The sequence below is a fragment of the Geotrypetes seraphini genome, chromosome 6, assembly GCF_902459505.1.
Source record: "Geotrypetes seraphini chromosome 6, aGeoSer1.1, whole genome shotgun sequence".
NCBI classification, from domain to species: domain Eukaryota; kingdom Metazoa; phylum Chordata; class Amphibia; order Gymnophiona; family Dermophiidae; genus Geotrypetes; species Geotrypetes seraphini.
In genome coordinates this window covers 114602888-114625880 of record NC_047089.1, presented here as the reverse complement: position 1 = coordinate 114625880, position 22993 = coordinate 114602888, and the positions used below count along the sequence as shown (strand labels likewise).

Genomic DNA, 22993 nt, shown 5'->3' with positions numbered 1-22993 from the left:
TTAATTTAATTTTATTAATTAATTACATAATTTAATTTAATTTAATTAATTAATTAATTTAAAAATTAATTAATTAGTTAATTTAAAAATTAATTAATTAATTAATTTAAAAATTAATTAATTAATTAAAAAATTAAAAAATTTGAAGACCTCTCTGCTGAACTTTAACTTAATTCTGGTTTATCTAATCCTTGGGATCTGTATTTTAGTTGTGTGAAAGGTTTATATAAATCTCTTTAGAACACTTTCTTTCTTTCTTTCTTTCTAAGAGACAGAGTGTTTTTCGTTTCAATTTCTGGGAAAGAGTTGACATTACCAATATTTTGTGTATTTCTAAATTTTGAATTCTGTTCTTTAATACTCACTGATATTGGCGTCTTGTTCCAACCCTTTATTTATATTGTAGGGTTTTTGGTAAATATTGTATATTGTATATTGTATAGGGTTTTTGGCGAAAATAAGCAGCTGCCATTCTTTCGGGAAGAATTTTTTTAAATTTTTTTCAGAGTTTTTTCTGTCACCAAAATTTTTTTGATTTTTTTCAGAATTTTTTAAAATTTTTTTCAGAATTTTTTTAAATTTTTTTCAAAGATCCGAAAATGGGAGATGTCAGCATAGCTGTTGCAGGCGTTCAGCATTTTCGGTTGGCCTAGACAATGTCAGCCAAGACCTATGGGAAATTGTATCAATCTGATGTTGGCATGGGGATGCAGGGCAGGAAGACGGTTTCAAGTAGTCCTGATTAAATCTTTTTTGGAAATTATAGGTATGCTTCATAGGTTGCAGCATTAGATTTTGCTTTAGGTGATATTTACTAGACAGACCGTGTTAAACTACGCAGCTAGTGCGCTTTAGCTATACTATGAGATAGGGGTCGCAAGAGAGTCCCAGATGATTTCAAGGCCCGAGACTAGGTTTGGGTCCCTTATTACTATTATTATTATAATTATTATAATGCTGATTGGATTAATTACATTTAGCAACGCTTTGTTGGGTGTCTGTAAAATTCTCTCCAGTAAAATTCTCTCCTGTTGCATCTTTATTCCTGACAATAAAAAAATTAAAAAATTACAAAATTAAAAAAATTAAAAATTAATTAATTAAAAATTAATCAATTAATTAAAATAATTAATTAATTTAATTTAATTACTTTAATTAATTTAATTAAATAATTAATTTAATTAATTTAACTTAATTAATTAATTAATCACTTAAATTAATTAATTTAAAAAAATAATTAATTAAAAATTAAAAATTAAAAAATTAGAAGACCTCTCTGCTTAACTTTAACTTAATTCTGGTTTATCTAATCCTTGGGATCTGTATTTTAGTTGGATGCAGGGGTGGGTGAGAAGGGTTATATAAATCTCTTTAGAACACTGTCTAGGTTCTTTCTAAGGGCTCCAGATGACAGAGTGTTTTTCGTTTCAATTTGGGGGCTACGTCTGGGATTGTGTATTTCTGAATTTTGAATTCTGTTCTTTAATACTCACTGGTATTGGCGTCTTGTATTGTAGGGTTTTTGGTAAACTCGCCGCAGTTACTGTTCTTTTGGCGAAAATAAGCAGCTGCCATTCTTTCAGGAAGAATGAAATTACTTTTGGGAAGTCTCATTGCATTGTACTCTATAAGATTTTATAGAGTACAAGTATACTAGCTGAGTTGCACGGGTATTTAATTATAGCAATAACATTGGAATAATATTGGAATAATGAAATAAAGAATAAATAATGAAATAAATAATAATGAATAATGAATAATAATGAATAAATATGAAAATAAATAATAAAGAATAAATAATGAAATAATGAAATAAAGAATGAAATAATTTTGTTACAGCTTTATAAAAAGTAAAATATTCAAAGTATTTGACAAAATGAATACAATTCAACTAACACAAAAATTGATTATAAACAACATTTTTAGTTTCACCTCCAGCAAGAACATATACATTCTTGGGTGAACCCACCCTTACCACGTGTGCAGGTGGGCCGCGAGACCCCCAGGTAGTGAGGGATCTGCATACCAAGTTTCGTTCAAATCGGTCCCACAGCTTCTTACATTTTTTCCATTGACTTGAATGGGTGAAATCTGATTTTCTGTTTGTAGCTCCGCCCACGTGTGCAGGTGGGCCGCGAGACCCCCAGAACATATCACCCCAGGTAGTGAGGGATCTGCATACCAAGTTTCGTTCAAATCGGGCAAGCCGGTTTTGCGGAGGCAGTTTTTACATTTTTTCCATTGACATGGAAAAATCTCCATGACAGGGGTGAAATCTGTCAATTTTCAATTGACATGGAATCTGATTTTCTGTTTGTACTCCGCCCAGGTGTGCAGGTTGGCCGTGAGTCAGACCAGAACATATCACCCCAGGTAGGGATCGGCATACCAAGTTTCGTTCAAGTCGGTCAAGCCGTTTTTGCGTGATCGCGGCACATACATACATACATCCGATTTTATATATATATATTGAGTATACAGTATACTCAGTGACCATAATTCTATACCATAATTCTATATTGAATTATGGTCTCTGAAAAACATATAGGAATGTCTTAAGTACCTGAATATTGCCACATTCAGTACAGGCAACCTGGTCTCTCTCTCTCTACATTCAGTACATGTGTCTCTCCCGTTTTCTATCTCCCGTTTTTTATCACACTGAAGTACAGCTGCTGAATGATATCGGGACTCTTTTCAAATCTCTCCCTGTATCTCAAGTGTGAACCCAGTGACTGACAGATCCTGGGCAAACATCATTTCATCCCAAGCGTGCATCTCCCTTTCAGCGTAGTGGTCACCCGTGGCTAACAGCCACCATGTCATTCTCTGAATCTCTAGTCCAAATGGCAGTACAAATTCTGCTAACGCTGCCTTCCCCCCTTCCCTGCACCCTCCTGACCTCGACATGCCTCCATTCCCTCTGACTACGCCCCCCTCCCAAGCCACTATGGCCTCTCTTTCTCAAGCTCTGTTTTATCTAATTGCCCTGCCTTTTCATAGCCTCATATTTAACATCACTGTAAATGTACCACCGCTTTAACATGGAACAGTCTCTTCCTTTTTATTACTGCTATTTATGTAACATCTTTGTAAATGTAATAACACTGTAATATGTATCATCGCTGTAAATGTACAGTCTCTTCTATTGTTAACCGCATTGAACTTCCATGGTATTGCGGGATACAAGAATAAAGTTATTATTATTATTATATTACAGTGCTTCTTCTTTGTGGCAAGACTGTTTTCTGGGTCCTGCCATTTGTACTGAATGTACTGAATGTACTGAATGTCCTGCCATTTGTACTGAATCCAATTCCATAATGCATGGAGAGACATCATGGAACTGAACAGTAAGCTGTTGTCTTTCTTGACAAATGGGAAAAACACAGTTCATCTTGCAGAAATCTCACATAAGCATTGTGGAACAATGGCCAAGGCCAAGGCCATTCACCACCCCATAATAAGTTCTTATTATGGGGTGGTGAATGGCCTTGGCCTTGGCCATTGTTCCTCCGCTGAGTGAAGGAATGTGCCTCTGTAGGTGCCTAAGACCAACATGATTGTAGTATGCGCCAGAAGTATAGGAACCAAAAGAAACTCTGTGGAATGACTATGTTCCTTAATGGACTTTATTTGAAAATGTCAAAGGATACAGACTCCTAAGGAAAAACAAAAAAATGACCCCAAAATTCAGAAGAATCCAAAATCCAGAAGAACCCCAAAATCCAGAAGAATCCAAAGTTCCAAAGGCTCTTATGTGGATTTCTTTACTTTTATGTAAAGAATTTTAGTGTACCTTTGGAACTTTGACATTTTGGATTCTTCTGGATTTTGGGGTTCTTCTGGATTTTGGATTCTTCTGGATTTTGGGGTCATTTTTTTGTTTCATCCCAGGTGCTGTTCCTAAATCAGAGCTGAGAGCCTGAGCTGAGCTCAGCCATTGCCTTAGCCCTCTTTAAATTGGGTGGAACCCAGAAATCTGGCCACATCCACATATTTCCATTTATTGAACTATTATGATGCAATCGATGGAATTGGGAGTTCGAGAGGATTTTGGGTCCCATCGAGGCTCAGAAAACTGTTTTGGTATCCACAGTCAAAGTTCCACCCTGTCAGTGTGCACAGCTGATATGAACAGTAAAATATTGATATGAACAGTAAAATCTTTTAAAGCTCCATAAGTGAAGTTAGTCAATGCGGCCTTGAAAGTGCCATGGTTCTTCATAGAGACTGTGAGTGTGTGGAGGCAGCCTGTTTAGACTTAATGCCCAACTACCTGGGCACAACAGGGAGAATATTAAAATAAGTCTCAAGGAGACAATAATCAAAACTGGGGCAAACTCCAAATGTACCTTGCATGTCTGAATAATCAAAGCAAAAATTTGTATCTACCAGAATCTCCCCAATCCATGTCTGCTTGTAGATCTGTCATTTCAGGACATTGGTTTTGCAGGAGAACCAATCAGAAAAAGGAGAGGTGTGCCAGCTGCGTTCTTAAGTAACTGCTGCTGGCACATGGAAAAGGAGGGAGAAAGTGCCTATGAGGTCCAAGAAATAGATTCACTACAGGCTACTTGGTGTTTTTGCTTGCTTCGGGCCTTCCTCGCTGCCGGGTCCTGCCCGAAGCAAGCAAGAACACCGTTGTAAGCTTCCCTCCATTGCTGACCTTAGCCTGTAGCAAAACTGCCAATGGGGGGAAGGGAAGAGAAATGCTGCTGCTCCACCCAATTGGAAGGCCAGGGAAGGGGGAGGGAGAAATGTCAGGGCATATGGGGGATGCCCAGAAAGGAATTTGAGATCACAGAATGTTTTGGACTATGTCCAAATTGTTTCCACCATTTGGACATAGTCTGGTGCCTTCCTATTCCCCAGAAAATTCTTGATTACTTTTTTCAGATTAATATTTCAGAGATTGTTAAAACATTTACTCCAAGAATCACTATAGAACACTGCTGCACAGTGTTATTAGTCCTTCATAGGACCTCATTTAAAAACTTCTTTCCTACTCTGCGATGATGATAGATAATCTCCATTTGTCAATCCTTCAGTTTACTATTACTGTATTATTATTATTATAAAAATGTTGAAAGCACTTTTGTTAAAAGAAGAATAAATAGCTTGTGATATTTTATTCAAAGAATATTTTATTCAAAGAATAATTTGTTATGATTAGAATTAAAGGAACCAGATTAAATAACACAGTGAAAGATCATACATACAGATATGATTTCTTCAAGGATTACTGATTATTGAAGAGTTTTTGAAAATAAAATTAACATTGCACTTTATAATACTGCTCAAATGAAGGGTAATTTCAAGATGATGCAAGTAAATACATAATAGGAAAATGTGCCCACTGCCATTTTTTCTGCAACATAAAACATAACAATTTTAGTAATACACAAATTCCAAGAGGGGCACAACAGGGAGAAGAACATTAAAATAAGTCTCAAGGAGGCTATAATCAAAACTGTGAAAAATGGGGCAAACTCCAAATGTACTTTTGCCAGTGGGGCATATCTGAATAATCAAAGCAAAAATTTGCAGGGACTGCCCCTCGAAAAATTACCAGCTCATCTATTGGAAGAATTTGCTTATATTATTATAAGCGAATTCTGTGCATTATTTTCATCTCTCTTCTTTGATGGGACTGCCCCTGCAGTCTGTGGCTAATAGTAAATGCATTGATGAACGCAAACATAAATCAGTCCATTTCCCTGGGTAAAGCACTAGGGATTTCTCTGAAAAGTCCACATGCAATGACATTTCTTCTAAGAAAAGGTTTTATATGTTATCAGACATTATTTCTATTTTAAGTAATAAATGCCTAATTCACCATTTTTTGTTAATAATGCCTTTGAAATAAATGCCTTTGAAATAAATCCTTCTCATGCTTTGAAATTTTTTAAAAATCAGTCCTCAATGTCCTGTTAAGTAATCCTGTGTAGAATCTGACGCAAATGAATCTGCATCTTCGTTGTCCGAGTTATCTGTGCTCTCATCAGCAGCTGGTTCTCCTGTAAGTGCTATACGAGCATAGTCATCAGTGTCTATAGACTTGCAAAAGTGAATGGCGTACTTAAGTTTCTCCTCTAATATTTGTTTACAGGTATACCTAGGCAACTTGAGCAAAAAGAAGCATGTGTAGGATTCTGGAAGGAAGTGATCTGGAGGATTGTATTTATCTAAAACCTGCAAATAAATAAACCATACATTTCAATAAATAAACCAGACATTTCAATTTCAAGGAACCATTTAAAAATCTAAAATTATCATGGGTCTTCCAAAACATATCCTTTCCCTCAATGATGCTGGCCTAAAGTGAACGTTCTCTTATTACAATTTATTCATTTTTAAGCTTCTCACCCCCAGACTAAGAGAAAATCTTATGTTTTGCAGAGGTGCCTGCCTCTTTGGGCTAAAGTATGTGCCCGGTAAGAGCAGTCCAAGAACATAAAATGTTCTATAGCAGTCCAATAACATAAAATGCATTTTTCTCTACTAATGAGAACTAATCATAGCGCTGTACACATTCCCCTGAAAATGGCTCAAAATTACCACTTAGCTGGCTTTCGGATTGGCTGGCTTTTCGGATTAGCTGGCTTTTCGGATTGCATGCAGAAATTGAAGAAATTGTCATGCTTTACTCATGACACAAATAATGTCATGAGTAAAGCATGACATAAATGTCATAAATAATGTCAACAATGTCAATAATAAAGCATGTTCTACTAACTCACTTTGTTATTCAAAACAATATCATATCAATCAATCAAGTAACTGAAGTTATTTAGTGAACACTCAGACCCACAGCTGAGGTCTCAGTGAAAAATTCACGGAGCAGCTGTTAAAGAGACCATCATCGTTGTTCACAGTCTCACCCTCCATACAACAAACAGCTAAATAACTGCACAAAGATGGTAAAACAAAACCAACTTAGCTTTGAATGGAGTGGGTAATCGATATAGCTGCTCCGGATTCCTTTTTATTCAAGTGACTGCATTCATTACAATTGCCGACCCCCCTACCCAGGTTTCGCCAACTGGCTTCTTCAGGAGGGGTACTATGAATGTAAAACAACCACATTAACACTAAAGCACTTCAGTTACCACTACTATAATTTTACACAATAATCACAATTAACTGCCACACCATTCACACTCGGACCTACCGGCATAACGCACTCCACACTACTCACAGACACCGGAGCTTTTGACGACAAATTTCCATCAGCAGGCCCTTCCATCAGCAGGCCCTTCAACTACGTCATACTGACATCAAACTCATCACTACAATCTAACCAAAAACCTGCTCCTTCTATAAATGAAACCATTCGATTTCGTTATTTAACCCTTTTGGGGTCAAAGTATGCCATTGAAAGATGAATTTTTGTTCCAAATATAGTAGACACTGAGTCACATCCCCTGTTTTTTTATGTGTCCTAGCTATCACTGTATATTTGACATCTTCAATTGAATGCTGCTGTTCAAGCCAATGGTTCACAAGAGGAGCCGACACACGATTACATCTGATATTACTTGGGCACACTCGGCGGGCCATTAAAACTCGAATCGCCGAACATCTGATATAATAAAGCCCACAGGGGCATATTATACAATACACAACTGCCGTGGAAAGACAATTAGTATTAGTTCTTAAATAAAATCTCTTACCTCCTGATTGAGGAATGAGTACTTGGTCAGTATTGAGGACATGAGAGCAATATACACAATGGGCACAGCTTACATGAGGACCCCCATAATTCTGTTGACCGGGGGCCTGCTGTTTAAGAATTTGGCCCAGATTACGGCCTCGAGTGTAAGCGAACAATGGAATTTGGTTCATGCTTTCATGTACCTGCAATACTGACCAGTGCTTTAAAATAATTTGTCTAAGTTGTTGACTCCTACTAGAATAAGGTACTAGGGCCCCACTTTTCTCTTTCTCCTTTGTATGAAATAACCATTCCCGCTGACAGTTGCGGGCTCTTTTCCATGCTGCTTTGACCACCCTGGATGGGTAGCCGCGTTCTATAAACTTTGCATATAATAGTGTGGCCTGCTGATGGAAATCCCTTTCGTCAGAGCATATCCTTCTCAGTCTCAAAAATTGCCCCACCGGTATACTGTCCCGGAGAGGCTTGGGATGGTAGCTGTGGTAATGGACAAATTCGTGATTTGTCAAAATTACTTCCAGTTTATAGATAGGTTCTTCATTCAGACTAAAGGGGTGGCGATGGGGGCCACAGTGGCCCCTTCAGTCGCCTGCCTCTATATGTCTGAATACGAAGAAAAATATGTGTATACATCTAGGTGGTTTAACAGAGTAGGTTTCTGGAGAAGATACATAGACGATATCTTTTTTACGTGGAATGGGGAACGTCACGAGTTGGAGGAATTCCTTAAGGAATTAAATGATGTGGATCTCACTCATGAAGTGAGTTCCAATAAGGTATCTTTTTTGGACATTCAGGACATTTTGGACATCCCAGTTTGATTCTCAGGTACATTTTGACACTACATTGTATCGGAAGCCCTCCGACCGTAACACACTCCTCCATTACCACAGCTACCATCCCAAGCCTCTCCGGGACAGTATACCCGGTGGGGCAATTTTTGAGACTGAGAAGGATATGCTCTGACGAAAGGGATTTCCATCAGCAGGCCACACTATTATATGCAAAGTTTATAGAACGCGGCTACCCATCCAGGGTGGTCAAAGCAGCATGGAAAAGAGCCCGCAACTGTCAGCGGGAATGGTTATTTCATACAAAGGAGAAAGAGAAAAGTGGGGCCCTAGTACCTTATTCTAGTAGGAGTCAACAACTTAGACAAATTATTTTAAAGCACTGGTCAGTATTGCAGGTACATGAAAGCATGAACCAAATTCCATTGTTCGCTTACACTCGAGGCCGTAATCTGGGCCAAATTCTTAAACAGAAGGCCCCCGGTCAACAGAATTATGGGGGTCCTCATGTAAGCTGTGCCCATTGTGTATATTGCTCTCATGTCCTCAATACTGACCAAGTACTCATTCCTCAATCAGGAGGTAAGAGATTTTATTTAAGAACTAATACTAATTGTCTTTCCACGGCAGTTGTGTATTGTATAATATGCCCCTGTGGGCTTTATTATATCGGGCACACTCGGCGGGCCATTAAAACTCGAATCGCCGAACATCTAAGTAATATCAGATGTAATCGTATGTCGGCTCCTCTTGTGAACCATTGGCTTGAACAGCAGCATTCAATTGAAGATGTCAAATATACAGTGATAGCTAGGACACATAAAAAAACAGGGGATGTGACTCAGTGTCTACTATATTTGGAACAAAAATTCATCTTTCAATGGCATACTTTGACCCCAAAAGGGTTAAATAACGAAATCGAATGGTTTCATTTATAGAAGGAGCAGGTTTTTGGTTAGATTGTAGTGATGAGTTTGATGTCAGTATGACGTAGTTGAAGGGGAGGAGTATATAAGGTGGGCCTGCTGATGGAAATTTGTCGTCAAAAGCTCCGGTGTCTGTGAGTAGTGTGGAGTGCGTTATGCCGGTAGGTCCGAGTGTGAATGGTGTGGCAGTTAATTGTGATTATTGTGTAAAATTATAGTAGTGGTAACTGAAGTGCTTTAGTGTTAATGTGGTTGTTTTACATTCATAGTACCCCTCCTGAAGAAGCCAGTTGGCGAAACCTGGGTAGGGGGGTCGGCAATTGTAATGAATGCAGTCACTTGAATAAAAAGGAATCCGGAGCAGCTATATCGATTACCCACTCCATTCAAAGCTAAGTTGGTTTTGTTTTACCATCTTTGTGCAGTTATTTAGCTGTTGTATGGAGGGTGAGACTGTGAACAACGATGATGGTCTCTTTAACAGCTGCTCCGTGAATTTTTCACTGAGACCTCAGCTGTGGGTCTGAGTGTTCACTAAATAACTTCAGTTACTTGATTGATTGATATGATATTGTTTTGAATAACAAAGTGAGTTAGTAGCATATCACTTTGGATAATTAAATTCCCTTGAGGTATAAGAAAATAATAAAGCATGTCATAAATAATGCTGAGCTGAGGTATTGGCTCCTTTTCCTCATGCTCCCAGAGTACATAGCCTGGAAAGTCATAAAGGCTGAGGCTGCTTTGACTCCCAAAGTCAATGCTTGAGAACCACATCCACTTGAGAACCACATCCACTCAGCAATCCTGCATATCCTTGCGCACTCAGAAGAGAGGTGCGCAACTAAGGAATCCACTTTAGCCTGGGTAAAAAGTTGCTGGCACAACCGAGTCGTGGCTCTTAGACATGGAAAATCCCACTGTTCCTTGACCAAGATGCCAGAAAATGTAGAAGACTGAACCCTCACGCCACTCATAATAAATTCAGCTCATGCAAGGACTCAGAAATGAAATTCAGCAGAGCGCAGGATCATCTCCCAGAACCCAAGTCAAAATAGGATCCAAAATGCCAGACTGCAGGCCAGCGTCCCCTGGCATCTTGCAACAATAAGACTCTTCATCAATAAGACTCTTCAACAATAAGACTCTTCGAGGTGAATGAACCCACAGGGGCCGAGCCCAAAACACAGCTTGTGAAAAGCTTGTGAATACAAAAAGCAAACATAAAACGAGAGAAAAAAATTCAAACAAATAAATAATTCAAACACTCCGAACACTCTATGTACACTCATAGTATCCATCATATCAATGTCAACATTGATTATGAATTGAGATCTAAAACCACCTGCAATTCAGCTCAAGTGATTTATGGGATTTTTTTGCGGCAGAGTAAAAAAAAAAATGCTTGAACCACCATACTAGCAGCCCTTTCTGCAGCCTGAGATGTTCTCGCTTATTCTCGTGGTACGTCACGTGAAGGCACACAATTTGCACATTCCTGAACCCCATGACAACAAGTTTTGAGGCCAAACAAGAAGTTTTGGAGCTGCAGGAAACTTTTGAAAAAAAAAAGATAACTAAAATCCAAGATGACTGCCATTGGGATTTTGGCGCCAAAATAGAAGTAAAAAAGTGGTAAATTTAGGATATTTACCACTGAAACCACAGAAAACTGGAATTTCTGACCTCCCCGATTCATCTCACAGGCTTTAACAGCCTTTCTCACTGTGAACTGTGCTGAAAGGGAGAAGAAATCAGTGCCTCCAACACTGATCTTCGGACTCCCAGTCAGTCATGGCGTCTGGCGTCATGGCGTCTGGCGCAAGACACTGCTGAGCATCCTATGGAACATGTCCAACCTTCCTGCACACCCAGACATGCCACCTAAATAGTGGGGTACCTTTTTGTGAACTTCTCACTTTTACATGGTCTAAGTCACTTTTACATGGTCTAAGTCATGGTAAGTAAGTTCTGAATCTGTCTTCTCTCAATTTTTCTGAATGACCTCATGTTTTTGTTGTCCCCGCTAGTCCCTCTCCATAGGTCCCTCTCTTTCATAGGTCTCTATCATGTCTCCTTTTCCAGGGTAAAGAGCCCCAGCTTGTCCAACCTTTCGGCATATGAAAGGTTCCCCATGCCCTTAATCATCCTTGTTGTTGGACCCTCTCGAGTATCCTTTTTGAAGGTACGGCGACCAATATTGGATGCAGTACTCCAGATGCGGGCGCACCATTGTTCTGGTAGTGATACCTTTTTTGATAATGCCCAGCATTCTTTTCCCTTCGAGGCTGCTGCACATTGTGCCGCCGGCTTCATTGATTTATCCATGAGGGCTTTTTCTAGGTACCCTTCCTCCCATCATATAACTATACATGGGGTGCAAGACCTTACATTTCTCTACATTGAAGCTCATCTGCTCATCTGCCCACTCACTCAGTTTGTTCAGGTCTCTCTGTAGTTCATTGCATTCCTCAACAGTTCTGACCCTGCTGGAGAGTTTTGTGTCATCCGCAAATTTAATAACTTCGCACTTTGTCCCTGTTTCCAGGTCATTGATGAATATATTGAACAGTAGCAGTCCCTGTGGGACACCACTCGTGATCCCTTTCCAGTCAAAGTAGTGACCCTTTACACTGCTTCCTGTCCGCCAGCCAATTTTTGATCTATTTGTGCCACCCTGTGGCTCCACAGTTTCTTCAGTAGGCGCTCATGGTGTACCTTGTCGAAGGCTTTTTGGAAATCAAGATATATGATGTCTATGGGGTCACCTTTGTCCAATTGCTCACTCATATCAAAGAAGTGCAGTAGGTTCGTTTCCTTTACAGAAACCATGCTGGCTTGTTCTCATCAGTTTATTTTTTTCTATATCCTTGATCAGTGATTCGGCAATCTTCCCCAGAACTGAGGTCAAGCTCACCGGTCATCTCTCGATCCTTTTTTGTAACATTCGCTATCTTCCAGTAACTCCGCTGTTTCGTTTCTGAGCTTTTTCAGTATTCTCGGGTGTATTTCGTCTGGGCCCGGTGATTTGTCAGTTTTTAATCTATCTATTTGTCATCGTGGCATGAGAATTTTCCCTCTATTGATCTTTCCGGTTCCGGCACGTTGGATGTGTCTTCTTTGGTAACGAGAACATGTTTAGTCTATCAGCCACCCCCTTCCTGTCCAGAGGTCCCACCTCCTCCCTCGCTGGCTGTTTTCCTTTTCCATATTGGAAGAATGGTATAAAATTTATTGTTTCCTTGTTCTTTCTTGGCTTTCCTGACCACTTGGTGACATGCTTTCTAATGCTTCCTGTGCTCTTTCCAATTTTCTTCGGTTTGCACATTCGAAACGATTTTTTCTTATCTCTTAACTTCCTTGGTTATCCATGCCGGGTCTTTTTTTCGATTCTTTTTGCTTCCTTTCCTGAATACAGGTTTTGTGCCTTGTTTATTGTGTCTTTGAATAAAGACCAGGCTTGCTCCACAGTCTGAGCTTTCTTGGAGCTGTTTCTGAGCTTCTTCCTCACCATTTGTCTCACCACCCCCTTCTTCCCGTTCCCTTTCTTGAAGTTAAACGTTGTTGCCTTGGTTCTCTTTCCCTACTTCCACTATGAACTGAATCACGTTGTGGTCACTGTTCACTAACGACCGCTACTTTCACTCCCTTTGCCCTTTGAGGATCAGATCCAGAATCGCAGACCCTCTCGTTGGTTCCTTGACAAGTTGCTCCATGAAGCAGTCCTGAATGGCCTCCAGGAAATCTGCTTCCTTTGTACATTTTGAATTTCCAAGACACCAGTCTATCCCGGGATAGTTGAAATCTCTCATAACTATGGTGTTAGCGTTCTTGCATTCCCGCCTCAGCTCAGCTACCATTTCTGTGTCATCTGCTTCAGTTTGCCCGGGTGGACGGTAGTACAGTCCCATCTTTATCTCGGATCTGTTTCTCCCAGTTGGTCATTCGTCGCTGCTGCACAGGGAAGGCTGGGAAATGCTGCTGCTGCACAGGGTAGTGTGTGTGTGTGGGAAATGCTGCTGCTGCACAGGGAAGGGTGGGAAATGCTGCTGCTGCACAGGGAAGTGTGTGTGTGGGGGGGAAATGCTGCTTTTGCACAGGGAATGCCGGAAAATGCTGCTGCTGCACAGGGAAGGCCGGGAAATGTTGCTGCTGCACAAGGAAGTGTGTGTGTGGGGGGGAAATGCTGCTGCTGCACAGGGAAGGCCGGGAAATGTTGCTGCTGCACAAGGAAGTGTGTGTGTGGGGGGGAAATGCTGCTGCTGCACAGGGAAGGCCGGGAAATGCTGCTGCTGCACAGGGTAGCGTTGCTTATGGGTCGATGGGGGGGCCGCATTGCCAATCGGGGGGGGGGGGGGCCACATTGCCGATCGATGCTGGAGGGGCCCATTACCGTTTAGAAAAAACAATGTTCATCGAGCCCCGCTGACCATTTCGAGCTCTAGGCACGTGCCTACTTGGCCTATTGGTTAATCCTGCCCTGTCCATCGTATGTCAGCAGATTTTTTTTCAAACTGTGGCTTATCGAAACCTGGGAGAGGTATAACTTTATAGAGTGACTCCAGGGGGCTGGTACCGAAAGAGGGGACTCTAAGTAAAAAGACTCCCATGGTGAGGTGGCTGATCGTAATCAAGTGTTTCCAAGAACGCCTTGCTTGTGTTTGGAATCCGCCCTAAAGGTTGGCCTTAGAGAAGGAGAGAGATTCTGCAGATGATGCCTCCGGAGCTAGAGAATGTCAGATGCCCAGGAGGCCTCAACCTCAGTAGCTGATCAACCTTATCAGAATCATTAAGCAGATCTGAAGTAAAGATCTGCTTAATGATGAGCTCCCAATGACGGATGTAAAACTGAAGGCATCCTTGCCTGGCATTAGAGATGTGAATTGCGGCTATGCTCTCTGGTGTCAGTCCGGCGTCGAGGTGGAGGAATGCTTTGTCTTCTTGGGTACCTGCGTTCCGAGTGTCTTGAAGACGAGGAGTGTCGAGAACTATGCCAGGAAGAGAACTGTCTCAACAGAACTGTCTCAACAGAATGCACCGAAGACACAGGTTGGACCAGCTCCAGAGAAAAAAAACTTCGGGAGCAATTGGTGAAACTGGTCCCTTAGCTCCTGCTGAAGCAAAGCCTCCATCTTCTGCTTCAGGCCAAGCACTGCTTCAGGCTTAGATGCCGGTATCTTGGGTGAGGAAGAGGCACTCCTCGATAAAGGAATGGTACATTTTCGGGACTTAGAACATAAGAATTCCAAAATAGAGTTACTGGGTCTGCCACTGCTGGGTCCCAGCAGTCCACTCCTGCGGCGGCCATTATGACTAACCTTATCTGCGTACATTCTGGTTCAGCAGGAACTTGTCTAACTTTGTCTTGAATCCCTGGAGGGTTGTGCAAGGTTGTGCAAGGTTCCCCTTCAGGGACGCAGGTCAAGAAGGCATTGAGCCCAATCATGCCAACCTTGCATGAGCCGGCATACCCAGCCGCAACATAAATCTGAAAGCAGTCTACATTCATGTCTCCACTGGTGTTGAGGGATTCAGTACCAGCGCCTTCAATGTCGGTGGAGCAATGCAGGTTCGCTCTCCATGTGCACACCAAATAGTTTTTCCTGCTGCAGGATACAGTTTTTAATAGTCCATTTCTGAAGCGAAGAGCAGTGCTCGGGACCCAGCTGTGAGGGACCGTCAGCGAGTTAGTGTGAGTGCAGTGACCGCACCTGCATTCTTAAATCCTGTCAACGGGTGTGACATGGACGGGAACACTGCCTCAGCTAAATCAAAATCGATGGCTGAGGAAAAGAGTAGGTCCCACTGGGCCAAAAAAAACCAACAGCAAAAAAAGACAAACTTTTTTAAACCTTTGTTATAAACACGAAAAGAAAGAATATGACTAAAGTTAAAAAAACCATGAGAGGGAAGGTAAAATTGACAACAGCAGTTGTAACGCGACTTCTTAGCTCCGCGGAAACTAAGAAACTGAGGGACTGCGCGCCTACGTCAGGCAGGAAGGCACTCGCGCTTGCGCGGTGCGGGCTATCGTGAACTTTCTGAAAGTCTTACAGTGACAATGCACGAAAGTGTTCATGCTCAGTGTTGCCAATCCTGCCGACACTGACCATGCCTGGCAAATACTATTGCTGGATAACTAGACTAGGCAGGTGAATATTTAGCTGGTAGAGCTCAGCATTTTGCACAGAAATTCAATGCTGGGCCATGTTTTTAGATTCATGGGGTCAGCTAAACTCCAGCATTGAATTTTTAGGTTCATGGGGCCAGTTCAGTGAAATATTCAGCACTTAACTGGCTATCGCAAACTGCATAAAGATAGGATTAATTTAAGTATGCAATTACTTTGGCTAGTTAAATGCTGAATATTAGCACTTAACAAGAAAAGTGTTGGCAACACTTCCAAAATAGAGTTACTGGGCATTTTCAGGGATACTAGCCAGTTAAGTGCAACTGAAAATGAGTGCTTTTCTGGCCAATTGGCTTTGACTATCAACCCTACTAGATATTGGGCAGAATATTCAGTTACATTTTAATTGCAGCAGCTGGCAATTTATTCAATCAATGAATACTGTGATTAAACCTTTAGTCCAAATTACACAGTAGTTCACCTTTTTGATTACCTGAATGACAAAGTCCCGGCCTCTGAAGTCAGCTATTGTTCTGGGAAGCCTCGTTCTGCCCCATACAAACCGAAGAAAGAGAGAGCGTTCTGTGTTGGAAAAAGATTCCATCACCTCCCAGAACCATTGAATCAATGAAGCAGTGGGTTCAATGCCCTTGTAAGTTGCTACTGATTTCAGTAGGTGAAGTGGAATATCTGGACTACCACACACCTGAAAAAACAAACACTAATGTGACTTCTCACTTAAATTTCCCACATCTCTTCTTAAAAACATTTAACACAAAAAAGTGGGTGAAGGAAAGAGGAGGATATATGTGAAGCTTTCTATTATTTATGTTTATTACAAGACTTCACACTATGAACTGTTTACAACATAAAATCATAATTGGTGTAAAAGAAAATAGAAGAGAGAGAGAGAGAAAGAAAAAAAAAAAAAAGAAGTGCCTGCCATCACTAGCAAATCTAGCAAATTAGGTTTCTATCCAGAGGCAGCATGAAATACAATTTATAAAATCCTGTTTATCTGACAAATTCTAACTGGGGTCCCAAAGAAATAAATGTACACAAAATTCTATATTTAAACTTAAGGCTGCTTAAACAAAGGCTTAAACTACTCTAGGCGCCTGCATACCATTGGTAAATTTACCCTTGAGTTGGTATTTCTCCTTTCTCTGCCCCTGCTTCTTCTTTCTTCCGCTGCTCCCGTCCACACTGACAATTAAGTCAGTCAGCTTTGTATCAACATTGGGGTCTCTTTTCAGGATGTAATGTAGGCAAGGAAGGGAGAGAGTGGTGAAAGAAAGGAGGAGAGAGGCAGGTCTCTTGAGGGAAAGAAGGAAGGAAGTAAAGAAATGGTGAAAGGGGAAAGGATACCATTTGAGTCGGATGACATGCACGACCTCGGGAGACCGCCTGTTGGTGCGAAACATGTTGGGATGAGGGTCACGAGTGGTGTTCCGCAGGGCTCGGGGCTCGGAATGACGAAGTGTGAGATAATAAAATTTGCGGACGATACAAAAATATTTAGTGGAGCTGGAACTAAAGAATTGCGAAGAATTGCAAAGGGACTTGAACAAACTGGGGGAATGGGCGGCGAGATGGCAGATGAAGTTCAACGTTGAGAAATGTAAAGCATTGCATGTGGGAAGCAGAAACCCAAGGTACAACTATACGATGGGAATTATTATTGAATGAGAGTACCCAAGAAAGGACATGACAATGAAGCCGACGGCACAGTGTGCAGCGGCCGCTAAGAAAGCAATAGAATGCTAGGTATAATCAAGAAGGGTATTACAACCAGGACAAAAGAAGTTATCCTGCCGTTGTATCGGGCGATGGTGCGCCCGCATCTGGAATACTGCGTCCAATATTGGTCGCCGTACCTTAAGAAGGATATGGCGTTACTCGAGAGGGTTCAGAGGAGAGCGACACATCTGATAAAAGGTATGGAAAACCTTTCATATGCTGAGAGATTGGAGAAACTGGGTCTCTTTTCCCTGGAGATAGATGTTAGATAGATGATAAGAGACTTATAAGATCATGAAGGGCATAGAGAGAGTAGAGAGGGACAGAAGTTCTTCAAACTTTCTAAAAATAAAAGAACAAGAGGGCACTCGGAAAAGTTGAAAGGGGATAGATTCAAAACGAATGCTAGGAAGTTCTTCTTTACCCAACGAGTGGTGGACAACTGGAATGCGCTTCCAGAGGGCGTAATAGGGCAGAGTACAGTACTGGGGTTTAAGAAAGGATTGGACAATTTCCTGCTGGAAAAGGGGATAGAAGGGAATAGAGGATTACTGCACAGGTCGCCGCGTGAGCGGACTTCTGGGCATGATGGACCTCAGGTCTGACCCAGGAGAGGCATTGCTTATGTTCTTATGTTCTTATGTTAAACTCCCAGGTGTTGGCTGATAACAGCTAAACATATAAGCTAAGTATGTACTTAGCTTATATGTTTATATTAAAAATATTCTAAAAAAATATATGTTTATATTCTAAAAAATATATGTTTATATTAAAAATATTCTAAAAAAATACTTAAAAATACTTGAAATGAATAGTAGCATATAAAATATGGTTATGAGCAGCCACATAATTCTCTCCGCAGTGGAGTGATCTCTAGATCACTCCACTGCGGAATGAATAGCGAGTTAATCACATTTGCGGATGACACAAAGTTGTTCAAAGTTTTTAAATCGCAAGAGGACCTTGTGAGACTGGAAGTCTGAGCTTCAAAATGGCAGATGACGTTTAATGTGAGCAAGTGCAAAGTAATGCATGTGGGAAAGAGGAATCCAAATTACAGAGATGTTGGGTTCTATGTTGGGAGTCACTGCCCAGGAAAGAGATCTAGGTGCCATTGTTGAGGATACGTTGAAACCCTTAGCTCAATGTGCAGTTGGCGGCTGCTAAGAAAGCAAATATGAAAGTTAAGGAATGAAAAACAAAGATGAAAATGTTATAATGCCCTATGGTACTGCCGCACCTTGAATACTATGTGCAGTTTTGGTCGCCTTATCTCAAAAAAGATATGGTGGAATTAGAAAAGGGTGACAAAATTGATAAAAAGCTAGGGTTCTTCAGCTTGGAGAAGATGGTGATATGGTAGAGGTTTATAACATAAATTGCTTGTTTACTCTTTCCAAAAATACTAGGTCATGCTGTAAGGAACTATGGGGCTCATAATAAAAAAAAACCTACTACTGGGCCGATTCTGGCAGGCTCAGGCAGGTTTGAGGGGCCTGGGCCAATCAGACTGCTTCTCCTGTCAATACTGTCAGGGCTCTGGGGAATTTGTGTGCAAATAGAGAATCAATTGCTGTTTAAAAATTGGCCAGAGAATCAGCCAACAGCGACTGAATTTGGGCCAAAGACAGAAGAAAAAAGACACTGAGATCAAAGTAAGTGGAAAATAAATTGTTCAAATAACAAAGATAAAAGAAGTATTTTATTTTGAATTTCATATTAAATGGAATATGAAATTTTGGGTGGGCTTCCAAAACTCCCCCAGGCTATGAGCATCGGAGCTATTACCTGGCGATATAAAAGTCCTAATGTGACTTCATAAAGGGGGGAGGAGGGTAAGTGATTTAGAGTTAGTAAGTGCCTGATATGATTGTTTAAAATATGATATGATTCCATGATATAGAAATCCATTTTTTAGGTTCACATGAAGGCATTACTTGTCAATAACAATATCCAGCAGCCCTTCCTCAGGCCTCAGTCCCTTCACCACTGTGAAAAATTTATACCACAAGGAGGAAAATCTCACTCATTGGCCTTCATTCTTGCTCTTTAGAATGGACCACCTTTGGCATCTCTGATCCAGCATCTTTCCTCCCCTCCCTTCCCATCTGCTCCTTCCCTCCCTCTCCAGTTTCACAGCTTCTAGCAAAAAAGTATGAGCTGCTGTCTAAGCCGATGTCTCTGCTGGTCCAAAACCAACAGAGGTATCAGAAGTGTGACCTAAACAGCAGCTTCAAACCTTTATGCTACATTTGTGCTCGGGGGGAGGGGCGGATCCATTACAATTGCACTTGGCAAAGACAACTGGTACAAAAAAAAAATCATGCATGCTCAATTATGAGGCCAAGATTGTGGAATGGATTATTTCTTGAGATCTGGAGGACTTTTGCAAGTAATTAAAGACATTTTTGTTCAGGGAGATATTTTAATGTTGAAATTGATGCTAAAGTAGTTTTGGAGTCTGGGGTTCGGGGTGCCCTGGGTGCCCTGTAATGTGGTAATGTGGTTGATTCAGACTGTCCAGCAAGTCTATCTCTTGCAAAATGCAGGTTACTTCCACATGCCTTTAATTTTTAGGGTTGTATGGCTTAGCAGTTTATTTATTTACTAGGTTTTATTAGTCACCTTTATGAACTTCCAATTTTGTTAATGGCCTAACAGCAAATCCCATTAACATAAGCATAAATACGAGAAATGAGATAATCTTGAAAATGGCCAATTATTGCAAAGAAACCATACACAAAAAATAACAGAGACCACATTTTGATACCATAAAACCCTCCCCCCACCCAAAAAGAACAAAATTAAAAAAAAACTAAAAAAAAATTATAACTAACTAAATAAATAAATAATAAAAGGCATAAACCACACAATCAAACATTCAATACATTGCTATGAGCATACCCGGTCAAAGAGGCCCAGAAAGGCTCCCAAGTAATTTGTAATTTATGTCCCTTCACAGAGTCCAAATCAGTAACATCACAACGTTCCATCCGCAATTGAGAAATCATCAAGGATCTCCATTGTGCCAAAGTAGGATGATGAACATCCAGCCAATGAACTAAAATAGCTTTTTTCCCAAACAATAAGGCACACTTCAAGAAAAAACATAAGCCTCTCGGAACTGGATGCGTCAAGGCCGAAGTCGTGAAGAGCATCTTTGGATGAGGCAAGCAACGAGTATTCCAAAGTTGAGCAATGTAATAATGTAGAATCTTCCAAAAACGCAAAATAACAGGACAAAAATAAAACATATGTCCCAAAGTTGCATTTAGTCCCCCACAACAACAAGAATCCTGACGAAGCGCGGCTCGATATGCTCTGGCAGGTGAAATATAAACCCTCATAAGCAATTTATATTGCAATTCAAGTAAAGAAATAGAAACCCAGGACGTTCCTTTAAGCAATTCTGCAGAAATAACAGTCCCCAAATCAACAGACCAACACTCACTCAACGAAACAAAATCATAACCAGGGGACTCTTCCAAGGAAATGGCCAATTAAAACCTAATAATAAGACTAACATGAAACAGTTACATTAACGGGTGCTAGAATGTCTTTCTTTCTTTCTGTCTCTTTCTTTCTTTCTGTCTCTTTCTTTCTTTCTGTCCCTACCCCTGTCTCTTTCTTTCTGTCTCTCTCCCTCCTGCTGTCTTTCTTTATGTCCTTTTTCATGGATTGGAAAACCTAGAGAGGTAAGGTGAGGGAAAACCTAGAGAGGTAAGGAAGTTGTTAAATTCGATCGTGTCCTTGCTAGTCTTTGAAATTTAAGAAAGGCGTTTGTTATAGCCTCAAAGACGAGATTGGAGGAGTTGTTCCAAGGGGTGGGTGGGCGGTATAGTAATAAGATGCCCAATGGGTGAGTGTGGAGTTCATCATTGACTCTATCATATATTCTAGAGAGGTGTGAGTACCCTTCTCGAGGAGCTGGACATCAAAGAAAGATTTATAGAGCAGTGCCAGTCCGCCTCTTTCTTGGTTGGATCTTGGTTGGATCTTGTGTAAAAAGATCATCTTTGGCGATCCATGATTCCGTGATACAAACTCATCTAGAAGGTCCTCCAAGATTTGGGTCTTATTGCATGCTGATCTGGCATTGCAATAAAGAGTCGGGACTGGGGTGAGAGAGTCAGAGACAGCATTGGGAAGATTGGCTGGGGGCAGGTTGACTTTTTGGAGATTTTTCTTGAAAGGTCTCCATTCTGGTGCGTATCAGCATGGGGATTCTGAGGCCAGGGCAAATATTATTGGTGTTTGGTGGGTCAAGTAGGTTGAGGGAGGGGGGGTATCAGACCGAGGGAAGAGTAGAGAGGTGAGCAGAATAGGAGAAGGAACCAGAAGAAAGGATTCATGGCGGGGTTAGGGCCGGATGATTGGTGTGTGAAAGTCTGCAGCTAAGGAAGGGGCAGGGGACTTAATTAGGCTGGCTGAGTGCATAATCAAGAGTATGGAAGAAAGGCGAAACAATTTGGCACTGAACAAAAGCACAGACAGTAATAAACATAGGCAACTAAAACAAGAGCATGGACAATAATAAAAAATATGGAGCTAAAACAAGAGTATAGACAGTAATAAAATTTGGCCCCAGTGGATCTCGATAAGCCAAGGAGGGGGAGGGCGGTGAGTTAGTCAGAAAGGTTGGTTTGAGTGTCAGACTGCAGCTCTCAACTGTCAGCTCTCCCCTGCTGGAATGGGGAGGGGCTAGATGGCCTGCTGGAAAGGGCTCCCGATCTGGCCACTAGTGAAACTGGCAGTTGGTGCCGAGCACCGTCAGCTCTGCTCCTCTTGTAATTATCTCCCTTGCTGGAACGGGGGAGGGGTGTAGATGATGCTAGGTGCTCTGCTGGATCAGGCTCCCGATCTGGCCACTAGTGAAACTGGCAATTGGTGCCGAGCACCGTCAGCGCTACTCCTCTTGTAGTTCTCGTCCCTGCTGGAACGGGGGAGGGTACACCCCTACATCATCTACAGATGATGTTAGGTGCCCTGCTGGAAAGGGCTCCCGATCTGGCTACCTCCTTTCTCCCTTCAACTATTGGCCACGCTGCAGGGAAGATCCACCGCTGCTAGTCTGCTCCAATTAGTGTTGAGCAAGAAGCCCAGTCGCAGACGCACAAATGTGCTCCATTTTTGATCCATATTTGTATCATAATCGGAGAGAAAAGAGAACCTGTGGTGTAGTGAGATATTCCTGTATATGGGCGATCAATCTTGTTGAGTCTTCAGATCTGGAGGAATATACTCGTCTGGTCTCCTTTTACGTCTTGCTACAAGCAGTGGTATGTGACACCCAGGTAAGTCCGGGAGGCCAGGGGGGAACATTCAGGCCTTCAGGGGGGGTGGGACAGGCCTTGGGGAGGACAGGCCTTGGGGAGGACAGGCCTTCGGGTGGGCACTGGTATAGAAGTGCACGGAGGGAGGGAGGGAAGGGGGGGGTTCAAAGAGATGTGCATATGCCAGAATGGGGGGAAGAAATAATGGGTCTAAAAACAGAGGAGAGGGAGAGAAGGAACAGAAAGGGAGAGAAGTTGGCCACAAGGGATGGTGTGGAGGAGAAAGAGATACTGGATAGGAGGGTAGTTGGGAAGAGAATGCGAGAGATGGGTGAAGGAGGGATTGGGTGGGTGAAAGGTTGGTTAAGAATAGGAGAGATGGTGGTTCTGGGGATGGTGGGGTCCATCACTGCAGCTGGAGACAAAAAAAAAGGAAAAATGCCAGACATCCGGGG

The 22993-nt window shown here is 41.5% G+C and overlaps 1 protein-coding gene across 1 annotated transcript in view; it reads right to left on the bottom strand.

Annotated features, from left to right (window-relative positions):
• Positions 1-5133: 5133 nt before the first annotated feature.
• Positions 5134-22993, bottom strand: part of HERC2 (HECT and RLD domain containing E3 ubiquitin protein ligase 2) — a 3346202-nt gene continuing 3328342 nt past the window's right edge. Inside the window, 2 exon segments of the mRNA XM_033948978.1 lie at positions 5134-6195; positions 16019-16231. Coding sequence (XP_033804869.1) covers positions 5923-6195; positions 16019-16231 — 486 coding nt within the window. The 3' untranslated portion in view covers positions 5134-5922.